Below are 25,443 nucleotides of genomic sequence, written 5' to 3' on the forward strand. Positions count from 1 at the left end.
AATGCCTTTTTACAGGCTCACATCGGCAGGGAGGATAATAGAGCTGCATACTGACGTAAACTACCATAACATCCGGGGAACAGACTTGGTGATGTCCTTATCAATATACAGTAAATGTAAAAATGAATACGTTATTTTTTATTCGAAATCTTAAATATGGCACCTATGCATTCCACCAGAAAAACAGAATTACATATGTACATATTAATGATTTCATTATTTTTATTTCAAGCTATCTTTTACATAATTCATCAACATTGTTCTGTCGTCATGAACCAGAGGATCAGTGTTTTTATACAGTGGTTTATTAAACCAAAAATCAACTATAAATAAACTACTCACTTGAACATTTTGAACATTCTATAAGTGAGGACTGAAAATACTCTTTACAAAAGCCATCGTGAGTTTTTGAAGTACAGTAATAAGAAAAAAGTGCAGGGTTTTAGTAACCAGTGACATCTAACATTTAGCGAAAGCAAGGTAGTCATTTGGTTACTGTATTTAGGTATTTTTTATTCTCCCACACAATCAGAAATTAATGAAAAAGTTCAGAGACGGGCTCAGAAAAATCGTCAGCAGGCCTTATAAAAGTCAAAACCAATGAAGTGACCTTTGAGTGAATATGTTACCTTTATTTGTTGCAATTAAAGTTAGGGCTGGATTGTAAATAAAACATTTTTTACTACACATGTTTTATAAAGAACAACATTAAAATATTTTGGAAAAGTGGAATAAAAGGTTTTGCAATTAATCTGCTTGTGCTTATAAAGCAGATGTTAACAGTTACATTTAAAATTCTTTTTCCCTCTGACCTGGTTATGACCTATCATTAATAATGAAACATATTCAAATTATAAAGTGCTACAATGCCATGGATGACCTGATGTTATTTTTTCTTTTTTTCTTATTTTGTTTTTTTAAACAGGTTTTACATTAAATCATTCTCTGTATCTGCAACAACACGGTTTTGTAAAGGTGCAGCTAATGCCTCTCTTGGCACAAATGGGCAAAAAGAAGCAATCCTCTTGAATATTCTGCCAATTTGCTGCAAGGTACAAGATGAGAAGATGCTGGTACAGTTACAAAGCTGGTATACACACAGAAAAAACATGGAAACTCCACATAAAAGAAAGGATTCTGTGCCTAAATGGGAACCAAGTAACCAAAACAAGCACATAAAAAACCTTAATTACTGTTTTACAACTTTAAATAAACAACCTCTCTCCCTCCTCCAACTGTCACAGTCAACTTACAAAATAAAATGGCTTAGTCATATTATTTAACTTCTGAAACATCAGATTAAATTGATTTTAAAAACTCTCTAATGAGCCATGTTATTTTTAACATATAGATTACAGCTTAATTCTTTGAAATGTGGAATACTGTACCTCACTGTAGTCGATTACATGTAGCTACATGTGACTTCATTTACCAAGTACAATATAAAAATTAAAAGTTATTTGGTTTTAAATGGTAAATATTTGATGTGATTTTTGAGTTTACTGTATACTATAACTTAATAATTTCATTTAAATTAGGTAAAATGAATCACTCGTAAGAAAACAGGACTCTTGCTATTTGGAGCCAAATGGAAACACTTCCACCAATTTTAATGAATGCATTACTGCAAACTGCTCATTGCAAGCTATATGCTTAAACACTTGCCATAGCTTCTTAATGAGTATAGTAATAAGGAATGTTTATTAAATGGCCACTTAAACATACTTTGAACAATGGCTTATTTGTTTATGGACATAACATGCTGCACAAGGAGTTTACTAGTTTAAAATATAAAATAAAATTAGCCTTTCCAAATTTGTTCAGAAGACATTTGTACAAGCCGCTATAGCATCTGATAACATATCAATTATGTCTTGATTCACAAATAAACACATTTATATATTACATATATGGGTTAGTTAACATGTATGATGTCATTTACTACATGTCATCTCTGTGAAGATGTTTTGGCTTTTTTTTATTATTTACAAAGGTGTATAATGTAAACTTTGGGTTGCCATTTTTAAGTGTTGGCACTTTGAGTATGCTGACAAAGCCTTCACATAGTTCTCATACTACTGGACTAAGTCAGCATGTATATCCACAATCAAAACAGATCTAATCAAATGATCAATAACATATTTCACAAAGTTCATCATTAAACTGAGAAATATTAATATAAGTACTCTTACATATAAATTATTTTTGTAACTTTAGGCACAGGTGACTTATTAAAAACTTTATAATCCATGGAAATTTTGGCTCTGATATTTCAGTCAGGTAGAATAACATAATTAAAACCTCATTCTTGCTTGTAGAATAAAACAGAGACTGAACTTAGTTTTCTACTGCCTTCTAGAAGTCATAGAGAAACCTGTGAGGTGTTATCCACAAACAATATTCCCAACCTGATTTACTTAGCAGACTTAAAATTAAATAGGGAAGTAAATAAAAACATTTTCGACTTTTATTTTACCATCCCATTTTTTTTATCTATGTTGCTACTAAAAGACAAAGAAAAATAATAAAGTGCAAGTTTATGGAATGTCAAAATAGCATTCTCATATAACACATATTTCATGACTTTCCATTAGAATAATGATGTAAAGAATCAACTAACAAAAATATAATAAAAACTAGTACTGCCATTTGTCACATATCCATTCCTGAAACGAGGCCTATGTTCCAGAATCAATTTAGTGTGTGTTCAGGTAATGCACATCAAAAGTTTTGTATTGAGAGAAATGATTTGAGGAACCATATCATAGAGCCCAATAAAATCACCAGCAATGATATTCAGACATGCTCTGTCCGATCCTGGAGTCTGTTTTCGAACCCAGCTCATTAAAAAAGGATAGGCTTTAAAAGTGAGTGTCTTCATTGATTTGCGGAGATGAGTCAAAATAAATTTCCAATTTTCTGTAAGGTTAAGGCCAGCCACAAAAAATGTTCCTAGAAAGCAAAAAGAACAAAATTACATCAGCTCTTCCAAAAAGCTTACAATACAATATAAGTGCCTGTTTGATAATAGTCTTTGTATAAAAAGGTATAAAACACAACTTTCAATAGAATCTTGAATACTGTATTACAGAAAATGTGCAAAACTATGATACTTCTGTGAAAGAGTATAAACATAAAAGTATGGGTGCTTGTTATTATTTGAAATTACTAAAATGCAAACTAGAATTTAACAACATGTGGAGGGGAGTGCAAGCTTTGTCACCATCAGCTTATCAGACAGGCTTCAAACTAGCATGCAGTGGAACCATAATTCTAATTGTCTCAGAAATGCAGGTTACCCAGTGTCAGTCAAAATAAATGAATATCTGTACTGATAACACACTGCCTGCATTATTCATTTTTGACAATTAATAACCATTTGCAGCTAAAACACATAAAATATTTAACACTTTTTGAAAACACTGATATTTTCTATAACTAATCTGACTATGGAAATGTGCTTAAAGCTACATCATAAAGCTAATAAATAGTAACTTATATAAATGGTACATAGAAGCATATGATTTTGCATTAAAATATCTTGTGAAAATTGGTCTTTGTCTTGTTTTGGATTAAATGTGTTACATGTTCTTTATCAAATTAATGAACTGTAGATTCAGTAATTCACATTTATAAGTTTGAAATAACGGGACATTGTGTTACAGAGATAAACTGCTGAACTATGTCTATAATACAGAAATTTAATCTTTACCATTGATCTGGAAACTGTGACTTACCTGGACGTCCAATCTTTTGCAAATTAATCATGTATTGCACAACAGCTTTTGGATCCATGCTGTCTGCCCACCAATAAGATATTCCAGGCCATAACTCACAATGCTGTTTAGCAATTGGATTATCATATGAAACAATAACTTGGTGGCCAAGTTTCCATATATTCCACAGAGTTACGGTCTCCTGAAATAGTTATAGTTAAATATTTCTAAATACTTACTGAAAGAAGCAGTTGCAGTTCCAATCCCAAAAATAATCTATTATTAATGACATGACTATACCAGATATAGCAGACAGTTGATGAAAACAAAACCCATTCCTCCCTCTAGATGAGCTGCTTCTCATGACTGGACTTATTTCATTCATATTCTTTAGAAATAAAAAAGTTAATTATGCAAAGACAATTTTAAAAGAGCTGACTTGGGAGCAAGTGACAATATGTACCACACAGGAGTCAATGATATGTGTTATAATGCTACTAACCGAGTGCTATCTTTCATTTAACTGAGTAATTTGATTTTCACTGTCCACAACCTCATACCCTAAAACACAAAGACACACACACACTCACTCTGATATCACTCCAAAAATGGCCAAATCATTTCAGGGATGCCTAAAATCAAATGTATAAATCTTTTGAAATTAAAGTTTTGATCCTGTCAAAATATTCACCCATACTTATACCTGTGGTGTATGTAGAGAAAGCAAAAATAGATTTAGCTAACAAAAGCAAGAGAATTAAAATTAATCTATCAATTCACCAATCCATCCTTTTTCTGCACCATTTTTCTTGAGGACTCCAGTTTGGGAGACCAGTGTATATTCAACTAGCTTGAAAATACCCTGGTCAGGACACTGGTCCATTACAGAACATATTCAGGCAAATTTAGTGTTGCCAATGAACTTTTAAATATTTATTGAAAATGTGGAAGGAAAATAAAGGTCTTAAAGTAAACTGAAGTGAATGCAGGGAGGCTACACAAACTTGAATTCACACATTTGTTTTTTCATATTTCTTTACTTCATTGAAATCCTGCTTGAGCATTTCTCACTTGACAGTTTAACATCTACAAACCAAACAGACTGACTATTGTCCATATGGTTGACTTCTAATTAACCCTGTTGGGGCAGAGATATAACACAATCCTCTATCAATCAAGGAAAATAAAAATTGAAAACATTGATATAAACACTAACAGTGCAGTCAGTTAGATAATGTTTACCCAATGACAGTGATAATGAAACACTTACTGAATTCAGGCAAAGCTTGGCATCAAAAATGTTCTTCAACAAAGAAATTAGATGTTTATGGAGGTCTTCGGTCATTCCCTGAAAATGGCTACATGCTAAAATAACCACTTCCTTCTGATGATTTTCAAGCCACTGCGCAATAAATGTCAGCACCTCCTATAATTGTAAATAAAAATACCATTATCTACATTTATGTAAAATATTATAATTAATTGCTTAAAGCACAGAGAGCTAAGTGTAAACTGTGTTCTTAATGTCATGGTGTGAAATCCTTAATACTCTGTACATTCTGCTATGTACATAAAATGATTCTGAAAAAAGTGTCAATGTCACCACTCATTAACATTTGCCACATATGTTTACTGTATATAAATGTATGTTAGCAGCAGCAGCAAATGTATGGCAGACAGCAACTTGTGGAAACGGGAACTTACAAAGCCCTTTGGGCAGGTCAGAAGCATAAGTATTATTTATAGACCCATGTTGAACATTGGGAACCCAGAGGAACTGGGGAGGTGTCCGTTCCTTTACATTTTAGAGGAGATGCAGAAATACCAGAGCTCCTGGAATGACTAGAATGAGAATATGGCACTTGGTCCCACAGTTGATAGTTACCAGCATTTTTAATACTGGTCTGGTTTGGTAATCCTTGGTTAGCTCCACAGATGGCTTCCAATTTGAGGTATAAACCTCTCGACTAATTAAATGAGCTTGGATCTGGAGAGGAATCAGAGGCAAGAACTCCATTATCAAAGACTGCAGAAGGAAGGAATTAGGGTGTGGCGTGACTCAAGTGTGGGAAAAGGTACCAGCCAGATTAACCTTGTGTACGAGGGATCTCAGAAAGTAAATTAGCTATAATTATCGTGTGTTCTGCAACTGTATGTTACTCCCCCTGTAATACCCAGCCCATACTAATAAAACAAGTTTTTGTTTGTATATTGACGTTCTTTGTGCTTGTTTGGGTTTGTGAATTGCTCCAGAGTGCTGCCTACTGCTCACATATTTTAATTACCTTTTACATCAGGCAAACAAATGGATAGAGTATGAATATTTAAGTTAAAGTTTTTGCTCATATTTTATGCATTACAATGAAATTCTTACTTGCATGTCTTGTCAGAACAGTAACATTAATACAATACAAAGAAAATATGAAGCACAAATTGCATTTTACCTCTTAACCTGAGGTTAAAACAAAACACTAATGCATTGTATATGTGCATCTTAACAATAAAAATTTCTAAAACTCGCTTTGCTCACCCACCCCTGGGTTTGGTTTACCGGATATACAATTTAAAGAGATTGTTATTTTCATGGGAATTGTTCCATATGCATTATTTTCAGTTTTACTTTAAAACTTTTGTAAAAACAATACTTGTCCTTTATTTCCGGCCCCGGACATGGTTAAATCTCTTTCTTGCAGGACGTATAACGCTGCTCGCGTTGTGATGGGGGGGGGGGGGGGGGGGGGGGCGGCTGAACACATGCTAAGGAGATGCCGTCGGATCATCTGCTGTCTTTCTGCTGTTGCTGCTGTCGCGCTGCCTGTCGATCATTTTAAAGCCTTTACAGCAGCTGTCCTTTTGCCACTTCGCGTCTCTGCTGCTCGCATTGTGAAGAGGGTTGGGGGTAAGGTGGCTGAACACACACAAGGAGAAGCGGTCGGATCATCTGCTGGCTTTCTACTGCTGGCAAGCTGAATGTTTTGCTTGTCGCTTGTCATTGTTTTAAGAGCTGGGAGCAAGTTAAAGCGTCTCTCGCGGGACTTCAAATTGTCCTCCTAGAAGATCACGTCTCGTCTCCCTCCCAAAGATTTTTTTTTATAATAGAGAGAAAGTATTAACATCAACATATTATTTAACAAAAATATAATGCATATCACAATAAAATAATTACTTAACAAGAATGGAAACTTATCAGTTGCTTAAATATGTGGTAAAGTTTATTATAAGAGACAGAGATGAGTAATATTACTGGTTAAAAAATAAATGAATAAATAATTCAAATAAATTTGAAAGAAATGTGCATGTTTACAACATGAAAGTGCACAGAAACTAAAGTGAATCTTAAATTGTTTTCTAAGCAAGCTGTTGGCTAAAATACCTGAAATACCTTTTTCAGAATTAGAAACCAAGTATGTAAAGTGTATTCAGCTAAAATAAGGTGCCAATGATTGTACAACAAATCAAGTAAGAGCAGTGAACAAAGAACCTAACCTACCCCTGCTGTATTTTAACTAAATGAAAATACCACCTGGACATCATAAAAAGTATTTTACACACTGGTAAATGACACAGCCTTCTGTCTACAGCACTACTTTAGTGTGACTTTACACTCCTTTTCCAAGTTGGGGTATAATATCCAATAATCTTGTTAGTTAATCATAAAATACATTACCTACCTTAACTGACAAAAGCGTGTATAATCCATGAGAAAAGTACAAGTTGCTAGATGTATCATGATCCTTGTGGCTAATCCTCAAATCAAAGTATCGAATACCAGCATCTAGCTGTTCCACAATATTTTTCTCCTGTGTATACAGTAAGCTATTAATCACTGATCTCTGATCAACAGACATTTTAGAATAGTGTGTCCCCATTTTCTTCTAATTTACTGGATATTTAAGAAGACATTCTGAATATATACAGTACTGTGCATAAGTTTTAGGCAGGTGTGAAAAATGCTGTAAATAAAGATTTGCTTTCAAAAATGTAAGTGTTAATCATTTATTGTCATCAATCAACAAAATGCTGTGAATGAACAAAAGAATCTAAATCAAATCAATATTTGGTGTGACCACCCTTTGCCTTCAAAACAGCATCAATTCTTCTAGGTACACTTGCACACAGTTTTTGAAGGAACTCGGCTGGTAGGTTGTTCCAAACATCTTGGGGAACTAACCACAGATCTTCTGTGGATGTAGGCTTCCTCACATCCTTCTGTCTCTTCATGTAATCCCAGACACACTCGATGATGTTGAGATCAGGGCTCTGTGGGGGCCATACCATCACTTCCAGGACTTCTTGTTCTTCTTTACGCTGAAGATAGTTCTTAATGACTTTGGCTGTATGTTTGGGGTCGTTGTCCTGCTGCAGAATAAATTTGGGGCCAATCATACACATCCCTGATGGTATTACATGATGGATAAGTATCTGCCTGTATTTCTCAGCATTGAGAACACCATTAATCCTGACCAAATCTCCAACTCCATTTGCAGAAATGCCGCCCCAAACATTCAAGGAACCTCTACCATGCTTCACTGTTGCCTGCAGACACTCATTATTGTACTGCTCTCCAGCCCTTCGACAAACAAACTGCCTTCTGTGACAGCCAAATATTTCAAATTTTGACTCATCAGTCCAGAGCACCTGCTTCCATTTTTCACACCCCAGTTCCTATGTTTTCATGCATACTTGAGTCGCTTGGCCTTGTTTCCACATTGGAGGTATGGCTTTTTGGCTGCAACTCTTCCATGAAGACCACTTCTGTCCAGACTTCTCCGGACAGTAGATGGGTGTACCTGGGTCCCACTGGTTTCTGCCAGTTCTGAGCTGATGGCACTGCTGGACATCTTCCTATTTCGAAGGGTAATAAGCTTGATGTGTCTTTCATCTGCTGCACTAAGTTTCCTTGGCCAACCACTGCGTCTACGATCTTCAACGTTGCCCGTTTCTTTGTGCTTCTTCAAAAGAGCTTGAACAGCACATCTTGAAACCCCAGTCTGCTTTGAAATCTTTGTCTGGGAGAGACCTTGCTGATGCAGTATAACTACCTTGTGTCTTGTTGCTGTGCTCAATCTTGCCATGACATGAAACTGTCTTCCACAACCTCACCTTGGTAGCAGAGTTTGGTTGTTCCTCACCCAGTTTTATGCCTCCTACACAGCTGTTTCTGTTTCAGTTAATGACTGTGTTTCAACCTACGTGTGACATTGATGATCATTGGCACCTGTTTGGTATAATTGGTTGATCATACACCTGACTATAATCCTACAAAATCCCTGACTTTGTGCAAGTGTACCTATAAGAATTGATGCTGGTTTGAAGGCAAAAGGTAGTAACACCAAATATTGATTTGATTTAGATTTTTCTTTTGTTCGCTCACTTTGCATTTTGTAAATTGATAACAATAAACAATCATTATTTATATTTCTGAAAGCATTCTTTGTTTACAGCATTTTTTCACACCTGCCTAAAACTTTTGCACAGTACTGTACATGGTTTGAGAAAACACTCAGTTAAATTTCTTTGATTTAAAAAAATCTTTTATTAAAACTCTTGTCAGCAAATTACTGTGTTTGCATGTAATGTTAAGTGTCACAAGGCAATCCCACAGCTTAGATCACTGCTATCAAAGGCAGACTAACAGGGTATGATCTCAAACTCAACCCTACTTGTAGAATATAACTACAGCAGATACCAGAGGGTGCAGACACCAACTTGTTTAAAACAGGTTTGTAAAAAAGGTGCCTCAGTAGTAATATATGTGAAAAACATATATTGTGAAAAAAGCAGGGCAAATCCAAAATACATTGAGGACATTCAAAAACAAAAAGTTAATAGACAAAGATACAGTAGTTATTTAATTATAGAATCTAGAGAAAAAAATGTGACTAGAAATGCGAAGAATGAGTCCAACTGAAACATTTGTTAAACAATCAAGAAGACTAGTCAACTTACTAACTTTACACTCCTAACAATTTACATCCAGTTGGGCAACAGAAAACTATATTATTATGGGAAATACAACTTTGTTACCGATACTGCTCAAAAAATGAAAGGAACACATTTTAATCAGAGTAGACCATCAAGTCAATGAAACTTCTGGGCTATTGATCTGGTCAGTTAAGTAGCAGAGGGGGTTATTAATCAGTTTCAGCTGCTTTGGTGTTAATGAAATTAACAACAGGTGCACTAGAGGGGCAACAATGAGACAACCCCCAAATCAGGAATGGCTTAACAGGTGGAGGCCACTGACATTTTTCCCTCCTCATCAAGTTTTGCATTTGGCAACAGTCAGTGTCACTACTGGTAGCATGAGGAGATACCTGGACCCTAAAGAGGTTGCACAGGTAGTCCAACTTCTCCAGGATGGCACGTCAATACATACCATTGCCAGAAGGTTTGTTGTGTCTCCCAGCACAGTCTCAAGGGCATGGAGGAGACTCCAGGAGACAGGCAGTTACTCTAGGAGAGCTGGACTGGGCTGTAGAAGGTCCATAACCCATCAGCAGGACCGATATCTGCTCCATTGGACAAGGAGGAACAGGATGAGCACTGCCAGAGCCCTACAAAATGACCTCCAGCAGGCCACTAGTGTGAATGTCTCTGACCAAACAATCAGAAACAGACTTCATGAGGGTGGCCTGAGGGCCCGATATCCTCTAGTGGGCCCTGTGCTCACTGCCTGGCACCATGGAGCTCGATTGGCATTTGCCATAGAAAACCAGAATTGGCAGGTCCACCACTGGTGCCCTGGGCTTTTCACAGATGAGAGCAGGTTCACTCTGAGCACATGTGACAGACGTGAAAGGGCCTGGAGAAGCTGTGGAGAACGTTATGCTAGCTGTAACATTGTTCAGCATGACCGGTTTGGTGGTGGGTCAGTGATGGTCTGGGGAGGCATATCCATGGAGGAACACACAGACCTCTACAGCCTAGACAACAGCACCTTGACTGCCATTAGGTATCGGGATGAAATCCTTGGATCCATTGTCAGACCCTATGCTGGTGCAGTGGGTCCTGGGTTCCTCCTGGTGCACGACAATGCCTGGCCTCATGAAGCGAGAGTATGCAGGCAGTTCCTGGATGATGAAGGAATTTATGCCATTGACTGGCCCCCACGCTCACCTGACCCAAATCCAATAGAACACCTCTGGGACATTATGTTTTGGTCCATCCAACGCCACCAGGTTGCACCCCAGACTGTCCAGGAGCTCAGTGATGCCCTGGTCCAGATCTGGGAGGAGATCCCCCAGGACACTATCCGTCGTCTCAATAGCAGCATACCCCGACGTTGTCAGGCATGCATACAAGCACGTGGGGGCCATACAAACTACCGAGTACGATTCTGAGTTGCTGCAATGAAATTTCGGCAAAATGGCCTGCCTGCCATATCATTTTTTCACTTTGATTTTCGGGGTGTCTTTGAATTCAGCCCTCTGTAGGTTGATAATTTTCATTTCCATCGAAAGATGTGGCATCCTTTTGTTCTTAACACATTACCCAATCCATATCAGTATAGATGTCCAGCAGGATTTTTTCCCCATTGAGATCTGATGTGTTTTCAAAATGTTCCTTTAATTTTTTTGAGCAGTTTTTTTTTCTTAATCTACATATTCTAAAAGAGGGTCACAGCAGGCACGTGAAGACTATCCTGTCAACATCAGGCACAAGGTAGGAATCAAACTTGGCTGGTACAGTAATCAGTTGCAGGATATAGCCACCAACACTCACATACCATGGCAATTTAGAGTTACCGGTCAACCTAAACTGCTAATCCTTTGGATGCAGGAGGAACCTGGAACATATGAAGAAAGCACACAGAGGAACAGAATCAGGAGCCCAGCACTCTGAAGATGTGAGATAGTGATGGTAACTACTGCCACATCATAATTAATAAAGGGTAGTTGCTGGGTAATGGGTGGCTTGATATCACAATACTTGTGCTAGTGCTTTACAGACTCAACAACCTGGGTTCAACTCTTGCATCAGTTGTCTGGTCTTGTTAAATGTGCACATTCACGCCGTGTGAGTTCTTTCCAGTACTCCCCCACAATTCCAAAATCATTCAGTTTAGGTTAATTATCAAGTCTGAATTTTCCCTAGAGCGTGTGTGTGTATGAGTGGGCCCTACAACAAGTGTCCTATCTAAGCGCTATTTCCTGCCTTGTGCCTAGTGTTCCTGGGACAGGCCTCTTCATGACTTTAATATTTTAACTGCTGAACATTTCCACCAAGCAGCTTTTAAAAAAATAACTAACACTGTGGATAATATACAGTAAATTGTAAAAAGACATTTTACCTGGGTGGTGCTCCATTTGTAAATCTGTGGCCGAACAAAACATGGAAATATTTTATCCACAAGGTTTAAGATTTTGGGTCCTGACTTATCAATAGGTGAGTTAATATCCAGGCAGTAACTCATAGTATCATGACTCCCTAGGGTAAGTAAACAGTTTATTCATTCAAAGCAAGCCATTTTATTACCCTTATTTTCCTATTTAAATGAGGAAGCTAGAAGTACAGATATTTTACTTTTCTAACCTTATAAACCAATTTAAATAATCTGTATAGGAAAGCGCTTAAAACATAATGGGATAAACCAAGAACAGGTAAAAGTCAAATCAAATAAACTTAAGGAAATACAGAGTAAGAGTTGAAAACAGAGACAAATACTCAAAGAAAAAAAACACACACATGCACAGTTTTGCACAGTAGGAGTAAAAATATATACATAAATACACACATTTAATAATCTCTGTTTATGGTGTTTCAGGTAACTATTTTGTGAAAAATTCAGGTTCAAGTATATACTGTATATACACACACATACCGGCCACTTTATTAGGTACATCTTGCTAGTACTGGGCTGGACCCCCTTTTGCTTTCAGAACTGCCATAATTGTTCATGGCACAGATTCAACAAGGTGATGGAAACATTACTTAGGGATTTGGGTCCATGTTGACATGGCAGCATAACACAGCTGCTACAGATTTCATCAGCTGCACATCCATGATGCAAATCTCCCATTCCACTACATCCCAAAGGTGCTCTACTGGATTGAGATCTGTTGATTGTGGAGGCCATTTGAGTACAGTGACTACAGTGAACTCATTGTCATATTCAAGAAACCACTTTGAGATGATTTGAACTTTGTGACGTGGCATGTTATCCTGCTGGAATTAGGGTACACTGTGATCATATGGGGATGGACATGGTCAGCAACAAGACGTAGGTCGCTTGTGGCATTTAAATGATGCTCAAATGTTACCAAGGGGCCCCAAAATGTTCCCAGAAAATATCCCTGACACCATTACACCACCCCCACCAGCCGGAAACATTGATACAAGGCAGGATGGATCCATGCTTTAATGTTGTTGATGCCAAATTATGACCCTACCATCCGAATGGTACCAAAGAATCCTCCGAGAGCAACTTCTCCCAAGCATCCAAGAACAGTTTGGTGACGAACAATGCCTTTTCCTGCATGATGGAGCACCGTGCCATAAGGCAAAAGTGATAACTAAGTGGCTCGGGGAACAAAACATGGAAATTTTGGCTCCATGGCCAGGAAACTCCCCAGACCTTAATCCCATTGAGAACTTGTGGTCAATCCTAAAGAGGTGGGTGGACAAAGAAAAACCCACAAATTCTGACAAACTCCAAGCATTGATTATGCAAGAATGGGCTGCCATCAGTCAGGATTTGGCCCAGAAGTTGATTGACAGCATGCCAGGGCGAATTGCAGAGGTCTTGAAAAAGAAGAGCCAACACTGCAAATATTGACTCTTTGCATAAGCGTAATGTAATTGTCCATAAAAGCATTTGAAACTTATGAAATGCTTGCAATAATACTTCAGTGTACCATAGAAACATCTAACAAAAAGATCTAAAAACACTCAAGCAGCAAACTCTGTGAAAACCAATACTTGATCATTCTCAAACCTTTTGGCCACGACTGTATATGTGATGTCTTTTTAATCCTGTCCTGGTTTGTATTTTAACTGAATGCTTTGCAAAGACATGGTATACTCTGTGAAAAGTGCTACACAAAGAATGACTCATTAATCTGACTAATGTGATGGACACAAGCATTCTTATTTCAGCAAAGTGTTTTTGTGTTTTTTTATTTAAAGCTCTACGTTACCAGATCATCCATCCATCCATCCATCCATTATCCAACCCGCTATATCCTAACTACAGGGTCGCGGGTGTCTGCTGGAGCCAATCCCAGCCAACACAGGGCACAACGCAGGAAACAAATCCCGGGCATGGCGCCAGCCCACTGCGGGGCGCACACACACACCCACCAAGCACACACTAGGAACAATTTAGAATCGCCAATCCACCTAATCTGCATGTCTTTGGACTGTGGGAGGAAACCCACGCAGACACAGGGAGAACATGCAAACTCCACACAGAGAGGACCCGGGAAGCAAACCCAGGTCTCCTAAGTGCGAGGCAGCAGCGTTACCACTGCACCACCGTGCCGCCCGTTACCAGATCACCAAGATAAAATTTGTCTGCTTCACTGTATCCAGTCTAAAGCCTCCTTGAATGTATGATATAAAATGGCTAACTGTGGAAAGGCAGCAGTTATAGTTGCCAGAACAATCAACTATGTGTTTTGAAAATGAATATTTACAGATGTTATGCCATAAGAAACTAATGCACATATACTTAATCATACTGTCTGGCACTAACCATGCTAAATGTTTATAATAAACTCCACGGTTTTACATGGAGAAGATAGAAACGATTTGGTACTTCTAGATACTTTCTACCTGCAGAAACAAATGAAAAAAAGAACTATCCACCTATTTTTTGTATGTCTTTTCCATTATAAGGTTGTGGAGTGGCTGAGCCTATCCTAGCAGCATTGAGTATAAGGCAACAGGTGACTCTGATGATATGCTAAGCTATCCCATGACATATTTAAAGAGACACATATACCCACATTCAAATATCCTGTGTCAATTTAGAGTCATATCTTTGAAAAGTGTTAGGAAACCACAGGACCTGCAGAAAACTCACACAGAGAGAACAGGGTAAACTGGTCAAACAACTTTGTAATGTTTACATGATCTGGACCTGAAAACGAGACTACGGTTCATATTCTAGATGCAACTATCATGTTTCATTAGAATGAACTGATGTCAAGAAGCACACCTAAACCTCTCTGTTCATTGTCATTTCACTTCATTATTTTACATTTCTGACATTAAAGGGAGGACCTTACCTTTTTCTTTAATCTAAAAAGAATGTATTTTTCTTTTACTTTTAAAATTAGACATAAATTTCCAAAATTTTTATTGTTGACGAGATGTGAAATTATGAGGTATGAGATGATGCTGCCAAGAACTGAAATATCCAGGATCACAAAATGAATAAATGCATACTTGTTATAAATACATTCTGCAAATCTTATTTCAATTAATTGCTTTCTGTTATTAAAATGTGGGCGTATATTAAAATGATATAGTGTGCTTGAAGAATGCCAAGTCTTTCAGTACTGCATGAAAAATGCTCACCAGAAGTGTAAAGGCCCTTCGGTTTTATACATGACCCACAACTCAGAATGTGATTCAGTAGTTTCAGAAATGCTATCTCGTTTTAGGTTATACCTGGAATTGCAAGATTATATAAGGGAACATCCCAAAGTTGCTCTGGAAGTTTGGACATCCAATCCTCAAATTTGTGGCCCTTTATAAAGTGTTCATGCGTCATACATTTATGTCTCATGTTTGAAGATTCTGCAAGAGAAATGTATGCAGTCAGTGGATACAACTCTTAAAAACAACATTCACTTTTTAAATATCCAATCCTACATTTTTTTTCCAGACTATATAGTCATATGAAAAAGTTTGGGAACCCCTCTCAGCCTGCATAATAATTTACTCTACTTTCAACAAAAAAAGATAACAGTGATATGTCTTTCATTTCCTGGGAACATCGGAGTACTGGGGTGTTTTCCAAACAAAGACTTTTAGTGAAGCAGTATTTAATTGTATGAAATTAAATCAAATGTGAAAAACTGGCTGTGCAAAAATTTGGGTTCCCTTGTAATTTTGCTGATTTGAATTCATGTAACTGCTCAATACTGATTACTTGCAACACCAAATTGATTGGATTAGCTTGATAAGCCTTGAACATCACAAACAGGTGTGTCCAATCAAGAGAAAAGGTATTTAAGGTGGTCAATTGCAAGTTGTGCTTTCCTTTGATTCTCCTCTGAAGAATGACACCATGGGATCCTCAAAGCAATGCTCAAAAGATCTGAAAACAAAGATTGTTCAGTATCATGGTTTAGGGGAAGGCTACAAAAAGCTATCTCAGAGGATTAAACTGTCAGTTTCTACTGTAAGGAATGTAATCCGGAAATGGAAGGCCACAGGCACAGTTGCTGTTAAACCCAGGTCTGGCAGGCCAAGAAAAATACAGGAGCGGCATATGCGCAGGATTGTGAGAATGGTTACAGACAACCCACAGATCACCACCAAAGACCTGCAAGAACATCTTGCTGCAGATGGTGTATCTGTACATTGTTCTACAATTCAACGCAATTTGAACAAAGAACATCTGTATGGCAGGATGATGAGAAAGGAGCCCTTTCTGCACTCACGCCACAAACAGAGTCGCTTGTTGTACGCAAATGCTCATTTAGACAAGCCAGATTCATTTTGGAACTAAGTGCTTTGGACTGATGAGACAAAAATTGAGTTATTTGGTCATAACAAAAAGCTCTTTGCATGGCGGAATAAGAACACCGCATTCCAAGAAAAACACCTGCTACCTACTGTCATATTTGGTGGAGGTTCCATCATGCTGTGGGGCTGTGTGGCTACTTCAGGGACTGGGGCCCTTGTTAAAGTCGAGGGCCGTATAAATTCAACCCAATATCAACAAATTCTTCAGGATAATATTCAAGCATTAGTCACAAAGTTGAAGCTATGCAGGGGTTGGATATTCCAACAAGACAATGACCCAAAACACAGTTCGAAATCTACAAAGGCATTCATGCAGAGGGAGAAGTACAATGTTCTGGAATGGCTGGCACAGTCCCCTGACTTGAATATCATCGGAAATCTATGGGATGATTTGAAGCAGGCTGTCCATGCTCAGCAGCCATCAAATTTAACTGAACTGGAGAGATTTTGTATGGAAGAATGGTCAAAAATACCTCCATCCAGAATCCAGACACTCGTCAGAGGATATAGGAGGCATCTAGAGGCTGATATATTTGCAAAAGGAGGCTCAACTAAGTACTGATGTAATATCTCTGTTGGAGTGCCCAAATTTATGCACCTGTCTAATTTTGTTATGATGCATATTGTATATTTTCTGTTATTCCAATAAACTTAATGTCACTGCTGAAATACTACTGTTTCCATAAAGCATGTCATATATTAAAAGGACGTTGCTACTTTGAAAGCTCAGCCAATGATAAACAAAAATCCAAAGAATTAAGAGGGATTCCCAAACTTTTTCATATGACTGTATGTGGCCTGATACTTATACAATAAACAAATTATACAAATATACGAGGGGTGTTCAAATATAAACAGGAATGTATGAGCTACATTTTATTTATTGAACACAATGAAACAACTTACCCACTGTTTTTCTATATAGTCTCTAGCCACTGCAATACACTTGTTCCAGTGCCCAGGAAGCTTCTTAATCCCTGAAGAGTACAAGTCTTTTGACTGCATGTTGACTAATTCTTGCACAGCGTCAATAACCTCCTCATTCGACTTGAATTTCTTCCCTCCTAAAAATTCCTTAAGTGGGCCAAAGAAATGATAGTCCCTCTCTGAATGACTTCCACCAATCATACACTCTAGACTGAGAGAGAGAGAGACATTCATCCCCAAACTGATTTTTAAGTCTTGAATAAATCTGAGATGGAATGACTCCTTCATTTGTCAAAAATGTAATAATTATTTGCTGCACAACACTATTGTGTACCTCCTGCTCAGACATGTTGATTACAACTGACAGGAAGGGAAGAAAGAGCAGCTAGCACAACTAATGACAAGCTCAAACATGCGTGTGTTTGTTCAATGAGTCAAGTCTACCTTGCACACTTTATAAGAACAGAGCATGAAAATTCCTCTTTATAATTGAACACCCTTTGTAACATTATTTATGCAATTGTCACATATATTTTTTTAAAAGTATACAAATTAAACTTCTGCAGCTTAATTTATTATACTCTACACAAATCTATGAGATAAAGAATTTAGCTTTACGACTACAGCTCTATTCCACTCTGCACCAATTACAGTTCACTAGAGAAAAATACACTCTTAGAGATTCATTCTTATCTAGCTAATGTGTACTAGGACCCGTCCCCTTCACCTGCTACTGTTAAGAAATGAGCTGCAAAATTTATTTGTCCAAGGGCAACTTGTCAAAGGTCAGGCAAATCTTGAGGATTTCTCGCAAAATCTGGTTGGCAATCAGCCTTGACCACAGAACTAAATATTGCCAGTATTGAGGGAGCAGTGATGAAGAAGGGCAATGCTGTGACACACACAATAACAGATATGATAGGGGTTGGTTAAATCCATTCTTCATTTGCAAGTAAACATAAGCAAGGTCTGTGCACATTGGGTAACCACAATGAATCATCTCTGCAATCCAATGTTCCAAGGAGAATATCGAGTTAATAATTTTGAACTGAGGAAAACTTTAGCAGCATTTTACAACTGATCACTTAACTTATTTATTGCCAAAATATCCCCCTTGGGACAAATAAAGCTCTAGCCATCTACAACCAAAATGAAATACATCAGTATCATCCAACAGACAACAGTTCAAACAATGGAAGTTCTGTGATTCTTCAGTACTAAAGAAATTCAAGATCCAAACCAGAGCTGCCAAGATGACATTGAGGGTGTAGTCCAAAGATCTACATAAGCAGTTAATATTAAAGAGAGACTTATGTTAGTAGTCAACCTGGTAAAACTGGCGAGGAGAATTGTTTTGTGTCCCCTTTCTGCTTCTCAAAAATGCTCCCATATTCACACTGTGTGCTTCAAAGGCTACTCTATGAGATTGGATTCGAACAAATGACAAACTCGCCATACTCGCTAAACCCACCTCCATATAGCTGCCATCTATTCTCCAATCTGAAGAGCTACCTCAGTGTACGGTGTTAAGCCAGTGATGAATTTCCAAAGTGTTTTGTCATGGAAGGTTTTTGGGGCAACTCTATCCTAAAGCAGATTATTTTATTCCCATGCTTAGATTGTTTGTTATGTAGACCTACGTATATGTCCTCCACCCTAACTCTTCTCTCCTTATTCTTGCACTCACCTCTCTCATCTTTCTTCCCTCGTTCCTGCTTTCACTTGAGGCTGATGATTTTTTTTTTAAACTTGGCAGAGCCAAGATTAAACACCTTAGCTTAGTTATTTTAAATATTATGTCAGTATATGTAAAGGTCAACCACCTCACTTTTAAGTACATGAAAAGTTCCAGAAAAAAATTACCACTATGCTGTGTTTAAAGTTTTGACATTTCTCTAAATCCTACTCAGCTCCAAAAGTTCCTTCTTGTACTGGAAAGATTATTCTTTCCAAGCCTGTCTACTGCAGCTACTAACATAGCCTGTTTTATGTAGTTAAGACAAGTTAAAGGACAGAAATTCAAGAAAAACAAACAGAAAAAGTAAGTGACAGTTGCACGCTGCAGTTATCATTTAGGAATTGCTTTTAACAAATTAATAATCTAGAGTAAAAGAAAGAATTATTGACTACTTCGACCACAGGATAAAATATCCCCCAACACCAAGTCAGCTACAAAAGAGTGGTTGCACAAGCTACATAATATGTTTTATTTGAGTGATACAGTGTGTCCAACATGGAGTGCTTAATCCACAAATGGACCAGTTTCAATGTTGAGAAATAGCCTATGTAAAGGTAGTTGTGCTTAAAGTACCACCACAAAGTTAAAAAAGGCAACAAAATAACAATAACAACAACAACTAACCATCACAATAGAAATAATATTTTTATACTTAACCTTCAATAAATGATTACAATCCATGACACATTTCTGCCAGGAAAACCCTAATGAATAATGGCAGAATGAATGCTGCTACAGCAGTTTGGACACTTGCTCTCTCACTCTCATTAGGTGTGATTATCTCAATGCTCCTGCTGTTATCCTATCCTGGTGCTGTCAGAGCTTGCAGAGGTCTGGAGGGTGGAAAGCTATGGAGGGTAACAATTCAGAAGTCAGAGGACAGATCAGGTCAGCAGTTGCGGTGCTTCATTGTATCTGTGGTCCAGTAGTTGTGGGGTTTTCAAATGCCTGGGTGTGGTAACACTTTTGTTTTTTTATAAAGATAACTAGGGGGCTTTGCTCGCCAACCCCTGGTCAGGCACTATGCGCAAGCCACTTTGCAGTCCTGTCGCTCGCGTATGGGGATGCAGATGTACAATTTAAACAGATTGTTATTTTCATGGGAATTGTTACATATGCATAATAGAACTAACTATTTTACATTAGCCTACAGCGAGTATCAAGATCTCCTTTGATGTCTAATGTTATCTGCGGGAGATTTACTACATTACCTTTCTTGGATACATCTTTCTTTCTAAAGTAATTCATGCGCTGGAACACCGGATGGTGTTAGCGGTTGTAGTTATTCTTCGGAATATTGTAAGTTGACGTTTTCATCTTCCGAACGATCACCACTAACTGTTTCAAAATAGTTTATTGATACACATTTAACCAATTTTCCGTGTAACCGGTCGACAATTTTCGTGTTAATTCATTTGACTTCATTGTTTCTCGGTGCTAGGATTGCCCGTGTACTCATTTCTTCTGTTGATATCCCTTCAGGATGAAATTCATTAATAAGATTTGGACATAATATGTCTTCTTTAATTGGGCACTTAAAGTGAGGAAAACGTAAAAATTTATAACAGCTGAGAGAGCAGGAAATGTGTCTGTCAAAAGAATTCACACGAATGAGAGGTGAGAGGGCCGTGTGCGTAGTTGAATATGGTTGAGAGGAGAGCGTGACTTGAAACAATCTCATGTCAAAAATCTCGTCTAACGGGACCTGAAAAAATCTATTAAAAAAAGTCTCATCTCGTAGCAGGATTTTTTTTATATATAACAGAGAGATATGCCTTTGGTACAATAAACCCATCTGTGTCTAACTAGAAGTTTTTCCCCTTCTTTTCTTGAAATTTCAGTAAAACAAAGAACTTACTCTGCCTTTTTCCTGGCAGACACCATGAAATACTTCCTCATAGACTAATAAAGCATAATAGTGAAAGCAAAAAGCAAAAATGTGTAACAAAAGGGAAGTAAGCAATTCAACATAATAATAGGTAGGGATAAAATGTGTATGAAAGAATTATATGTCATAAGCAGGTTATGTATACTGTATGAGGGCAAAGTTTATTGAAAACACTGACCACAGTAAATGTTGACTAAACCTCAAAGCTGCCTAAAAAAAAGATTCTTAAACAATATAGCATGTATAGTAGTGTTCAAGAGGGTTGTGTTGAAAAATAAAGCTTAAGCTTCTCTGGTTTTACTGGTGTATCTCATAATGATTGTAGGTCAGGGTCTAAACTTTTTGATCACACCTTTCTATTTATAAATTAAACCAAGTGCTACTTATTCATTTAGTGAAGTGAAACAGTGCATGACTGGAAATTATTTGTTTCAATGTAGAAAAAGATAAGTAAATACCTGGTAGTTCTGTAAAAAGTGACTAAACACAAAATCCATCCAAAATGAAGTTGTGAAAAATAAAGTTTAAATCAGTGTCAGAGATAACATTTCTGTACTTCCAAAACCTGCTCTGTAAAACTTAAAAACTGAAATATAAGGAAATTTTCTTAACTTGAAGGAACATTAAAAGCTAGTTCATTAATTTGTCTCATGCAGAACTGGCTTTATTATCAGACGGTTTGAATTGTTTGTAATACTACATTTTATCCATAATGCACCTTTCCCATAATCCAAACACTTTACAAATACTTAAAAGGGTGCAATAGGAATACAACAAAAAAATGTTTAAAAAAAAAAACAACAATGGATACAAACTAAGATCAAACATTAAACTCTAAATAAAAGATAGATGTAAACTCAGGAAAAAAAAACAAAAAAACCTCTTAAATGAGTACTCCATTCCAAAAATGTTTTCTTTTATATGTTACTTAGCCTTTGTAGCTTGTAGTGGTGGGCAAGAAAAAAGTTTAATATCATATTTTCATGAAGTATGAAAGAAAACATACACATATCCATCCATCCATCCATTTACCAACCCGCTGAATCCGAACACAGGGTCACGGGGGTCTGCTGGAGCCAATCCCAGCCAACACGGTTCACAAGGCAGGGAACAATCCCGGGCAGGGTGCCAACCCACCGCAGAAACATACACATATGCATATTGTAAATACCATGAAGGACAGACAGGCATGTCGGCTGGACAAAAAAAAAAAAAAAAGAAAACAGCTTCATGCCCCACTAGAAACATATAAATGATGGACTAGCAGAAGCCAGAGGCCAAGAGAAGTTCCATCCTCCATATGACAGGTGGCCGTGGTCCTCCCGAGATATCACAGTTTGGACACCCGCAGGGGTACATGGGAGTTGGAAGTTTGAATGTGCAGACCTGTCTTGATCCCTGGGTGCCATTAAAGGGCACTGTTGGGGTGGGTCTCCCTGGTTTATACACAACCCAGAAGTGCTTCTAAGAGGACATATTATGGCACCGGAAGCATTCCCAAGTCCAGCTATCACCTGGCTGAGTCAGAGGCTGGAAGCAGTTGGCAGCACACAAAAGGAGGAGCAGACAAAGATTCAATTGTTTGTAGTTGTGGTTTGGTTGGTTGTACACACTTGGTGAGCAATTTGTGCATATAAAATCCTTTATTTGAACCTGGGACTGTGTTGTGTAATATTGTTTCTGAGGTTTGTGGCTCAGTGGTGCCCTCTTGCGGTGACACTATAATGAAATGTAATGGTGACCCATTCTGTCCAACAAAAAACGATGTGAAAACCATCCATAGAAAAAAGAAAAAAAAAATAAGATAACTCCTTCGTAACTCCATTATACCACATGTCTGTTATCCATTTCTATGCCAAAAACATGCAAAACGTTTGCATTTTCTACTAAAATATTAACACTTACTTAGTGTACAAGATAAACAGGAAAGAAAATGCACTGTATTATGGGAATGTCTTTTTCCTGATTATCCTGTACACTTAGTTTTCTGGAAGTAAGTATTAAGATTAAAGTATTGAGATTCAATTTTTTTCTCTGCCACTACTTCAAACTATGTGTGGTAAGCAACATTAAAAACAAAAAAAAACTTAGCGGTGCTATTCATTTAAAATGGGTTGACATCTAAGTAATCTACGCTGACCTGAGTATTACAGTGTTAATGTTTGGAGTGCACCATGCAATGCATATGTTTCTGTTATATGCCATTTGGTACGGGATTTGTAAATGCAGTGTTAATGTCTATGTTGTGTCATCTTTTGGAATGACAGAGACATGGCAACTGTACAGACACTTATCCTTTTATTAAGGTGATAATAATTTTTCGGTGAAGTATTCCCTTAACTATAATAAGAAACAATATACGGAAATAAAAATACAAAATGCTAAGAGAAAACCATAACTAATAACATGATTTGTGATACCACATACGTATTACCATCAGCACATGGACAGATTAGATGAACTAAAAGAAAGAGTCACAAAGTCATCACAAGTTATAAAAAGCCTCCTTGCATGTATGAGATTTAAGTTGGCTTTTAAAAACTACACATTAACTCAAGTTTAGATAAATTCATAAGTGATTCACATGATCATTTCTTAAATATCTAAATATTCAGCTTCATTTTGACCCTGTATTTATAGCATTAAGTAAGTTTATTAAGCACATTCAGTTGTATTAGTAGTTTGTTATTAGTACTAGAATTTTATATTATTATTAGCAGTAGTATTGCTAGTAGTAGTGGTAATAAAATTGCTGTTTATGATGTATTACATGCCACAAGTGATACTGTTGGCTCTATCAAGTAAGAAAGAGTAACAACACACTAATATCCTGGACCAGTTCCTAACCTTTTCAATACCCCACACCCCCTACAAAAGTAATATCCCATGTGAAAATCAAGAAGCCATATTTCCAACGTTTGAACTAAATACAGTATGTCGGGTAATCAAATTGAACTAAAAAAAATAAGCTTTTAACTCATAAAATCTAAATTGTGCAATTTACCATTATAAACCTCAACAATGTTGTAAATGTGTCTGCTGTGAAGCTTTGACAGTCGATTGATGACCAAGGACTGGAGTATCCCTGGAGCATCAAGCGCCGTTTAAGGAAATGACACACAATCAATGATTGCGGGGTTTAGCAGACTGGAGACCCTCATGAAACTATGGGTGCTGGCATGCCACTAACCATTGACACACTTGAGCTCTGAACCATGATAACACTTGCACCACAGTTCACAGAAGCGCCTCACCGTTAAAATCGCTGCTGTATTGCCAGGACCGCCAGCAGTACTGATGATCTGATCGTAAACAGTAGGGGGCTGCATTCAATTCACTCCCCTTGGGCAAAAAATATCAATCAAACCTCTAAATCAGTGACTTTTCACAATCATGACTTGCACGTAAATCAATACTATAGACCTCGCACTTTTCTATGGATCATTGCAAGGTCCAAAGTCCATTCTCTTAAAAAAGTTACTCACCTTTATGAACGCTGCGCCTGCAGGCAGGAGCCCTCGAGAATGGGCACTTCTTCAGCTCATTCACAGGTGACAACTGCATACACAATGCTTTATTCTTTTGATAACACAAAACAGGAGCACTAACTAATAAATGACTTACAAATGACGGCATACAGCAAGACACCGATTGCACCACGATTAAGTCAGACAACGCACTTCACTCAATTTTGGAAAATCGCGACGCAGCCTTCCCGTTTGTCGCACAGGTTGAGAACCCCTGCCATAGACCACTATTACTTAGGGCTTTATTTATAAAGGAAACAAATCAATTGGTATATATTCACCGTTTACCTACGTCGTCACCCATTTCACAATGCGACAGATCGGCTAGAGGTATTTCCAACTAAATGTCACTTTGTATTTTTATTGGAATTAAAAAAATCATAATGTTAACTTTTTTAATGTAGTTGTATTTTTAATTATTACGGGGCATGTTAGACTTGTAAGTGGCTGTGTACATTTCAAAAATAATAAAATGCATAAAGAGGTATAAGTTGATAGACAAAGTGTAATTGTCGTTTAAGTTCATTTGTACGTATACGTCATGGGTGTTTACTACTACTAAAAATCTAATATTTTTGAAAACGGCTCATAGTGATCATATGAGTCTTGAATATCAATCCAACATTGTTTGCTTTTCAAATACAAATTTCTAAAAGAACAATGTTAGGCACTATAGAAACATCGTAAACTGACACGAGCTCCAGAACTTTAAACATCTCATAAAGCCCATAGCTATACATACGTAACTGTTTCAAAGTATCAGTGACCATCAACAAAACTTAAAATTCCTTACCCAACCGTCCAACTGTGTTAATTTTCCCGGCTAAAGGTACTCTGCGATGACAGATGATCTTCAGACGTACAAATGGCATTTAAATTGCTCTTCGTGAGATAAGCAGACAGGCACCGGCCACCAGTCCAGCCCACTGATTTCCGGAGCAGCCGATC

At 37.4% G+C, this 25,443-nt stretch overlaps 1 protein-coding gene across 2 annotated transcripts; it reads right to left on the bottom strand.

Moving 5' to 3' along the window:
* Positions 1-225: 225 nt before the first annotated feature.
* LOC114650401 (PI-PLC X domain-containing protein 1-like) lies at positions 226-25,443 on the bottom strand. 2 transcript variants are annotated; one of them, XM_028800000.2, is made up of 7 exons: positions 25,289-25,443; positions 15,333-15,461; positions 12,010-12,146; positions 7,388-7,516; positions 4,987-5,142; positions 3,738-3,918; positions 226-2,952 (listed from the first exon to the last, which is right to left on the bottom strand). In XM_028800000.2, exons 1-7 carry the CDS (start codon positions 25,365-25,367, stop codon positions 2,708-2,710), a joined length of 1,056 nt encoding a protein of 351 aa, XP_028655833.1. In that variant the 5' UTR covers positions 25,368-25,443; the 3' UTR covers positions 226-2,707. The 2 variants fall into 2 exon arrangements, with proteins under 2 accessions (XP_028655833.1, XP_028655835.1); XM_028800002.2 differs by lacking the exon at positions 25,289-25,443 and adding an exon at positions 17,322-17,567.

The sequence above is a fragment of the Erpetoichthys calabaricus genome, chromosome 4, assembly GCF_900747795.2.
Source record: "Erpetoichthys calabaricus chromosome 4, fErpCal1.3, whole genome shotgun sequence".
In the NCBI taxonomy this organism is placed as follows: Eukaryota; Metazoa; Chordata; class Cladistia; order Polypteriformes; family Polypteridae; genus Erpetoichthys; species Erpetoichthys calabaricus.

Coding starts and splice junctions, on each gene's coding strand:
- LOC114650401 (XM_028800000.2), bottom strand. CDS start 25,367: ATGCCATTTGTACGTCTGAAGATCATCTGTCATCGCAGAGTACCTTTA. Junction 12,147..15,332: donor ATATAATCTTGCAATTCCAG/GTATAACCTAAA, acceptor TACTTACCCTAG/GGAGTCATGATACTATGAGT. Junction 2,953..3,737: donor GCAAAAGATTGGACGTCCAG/GTAAGTCACAGT, acceptor TTTGCTTTCTAG/GAACATTTTTTGTGGCTGGC.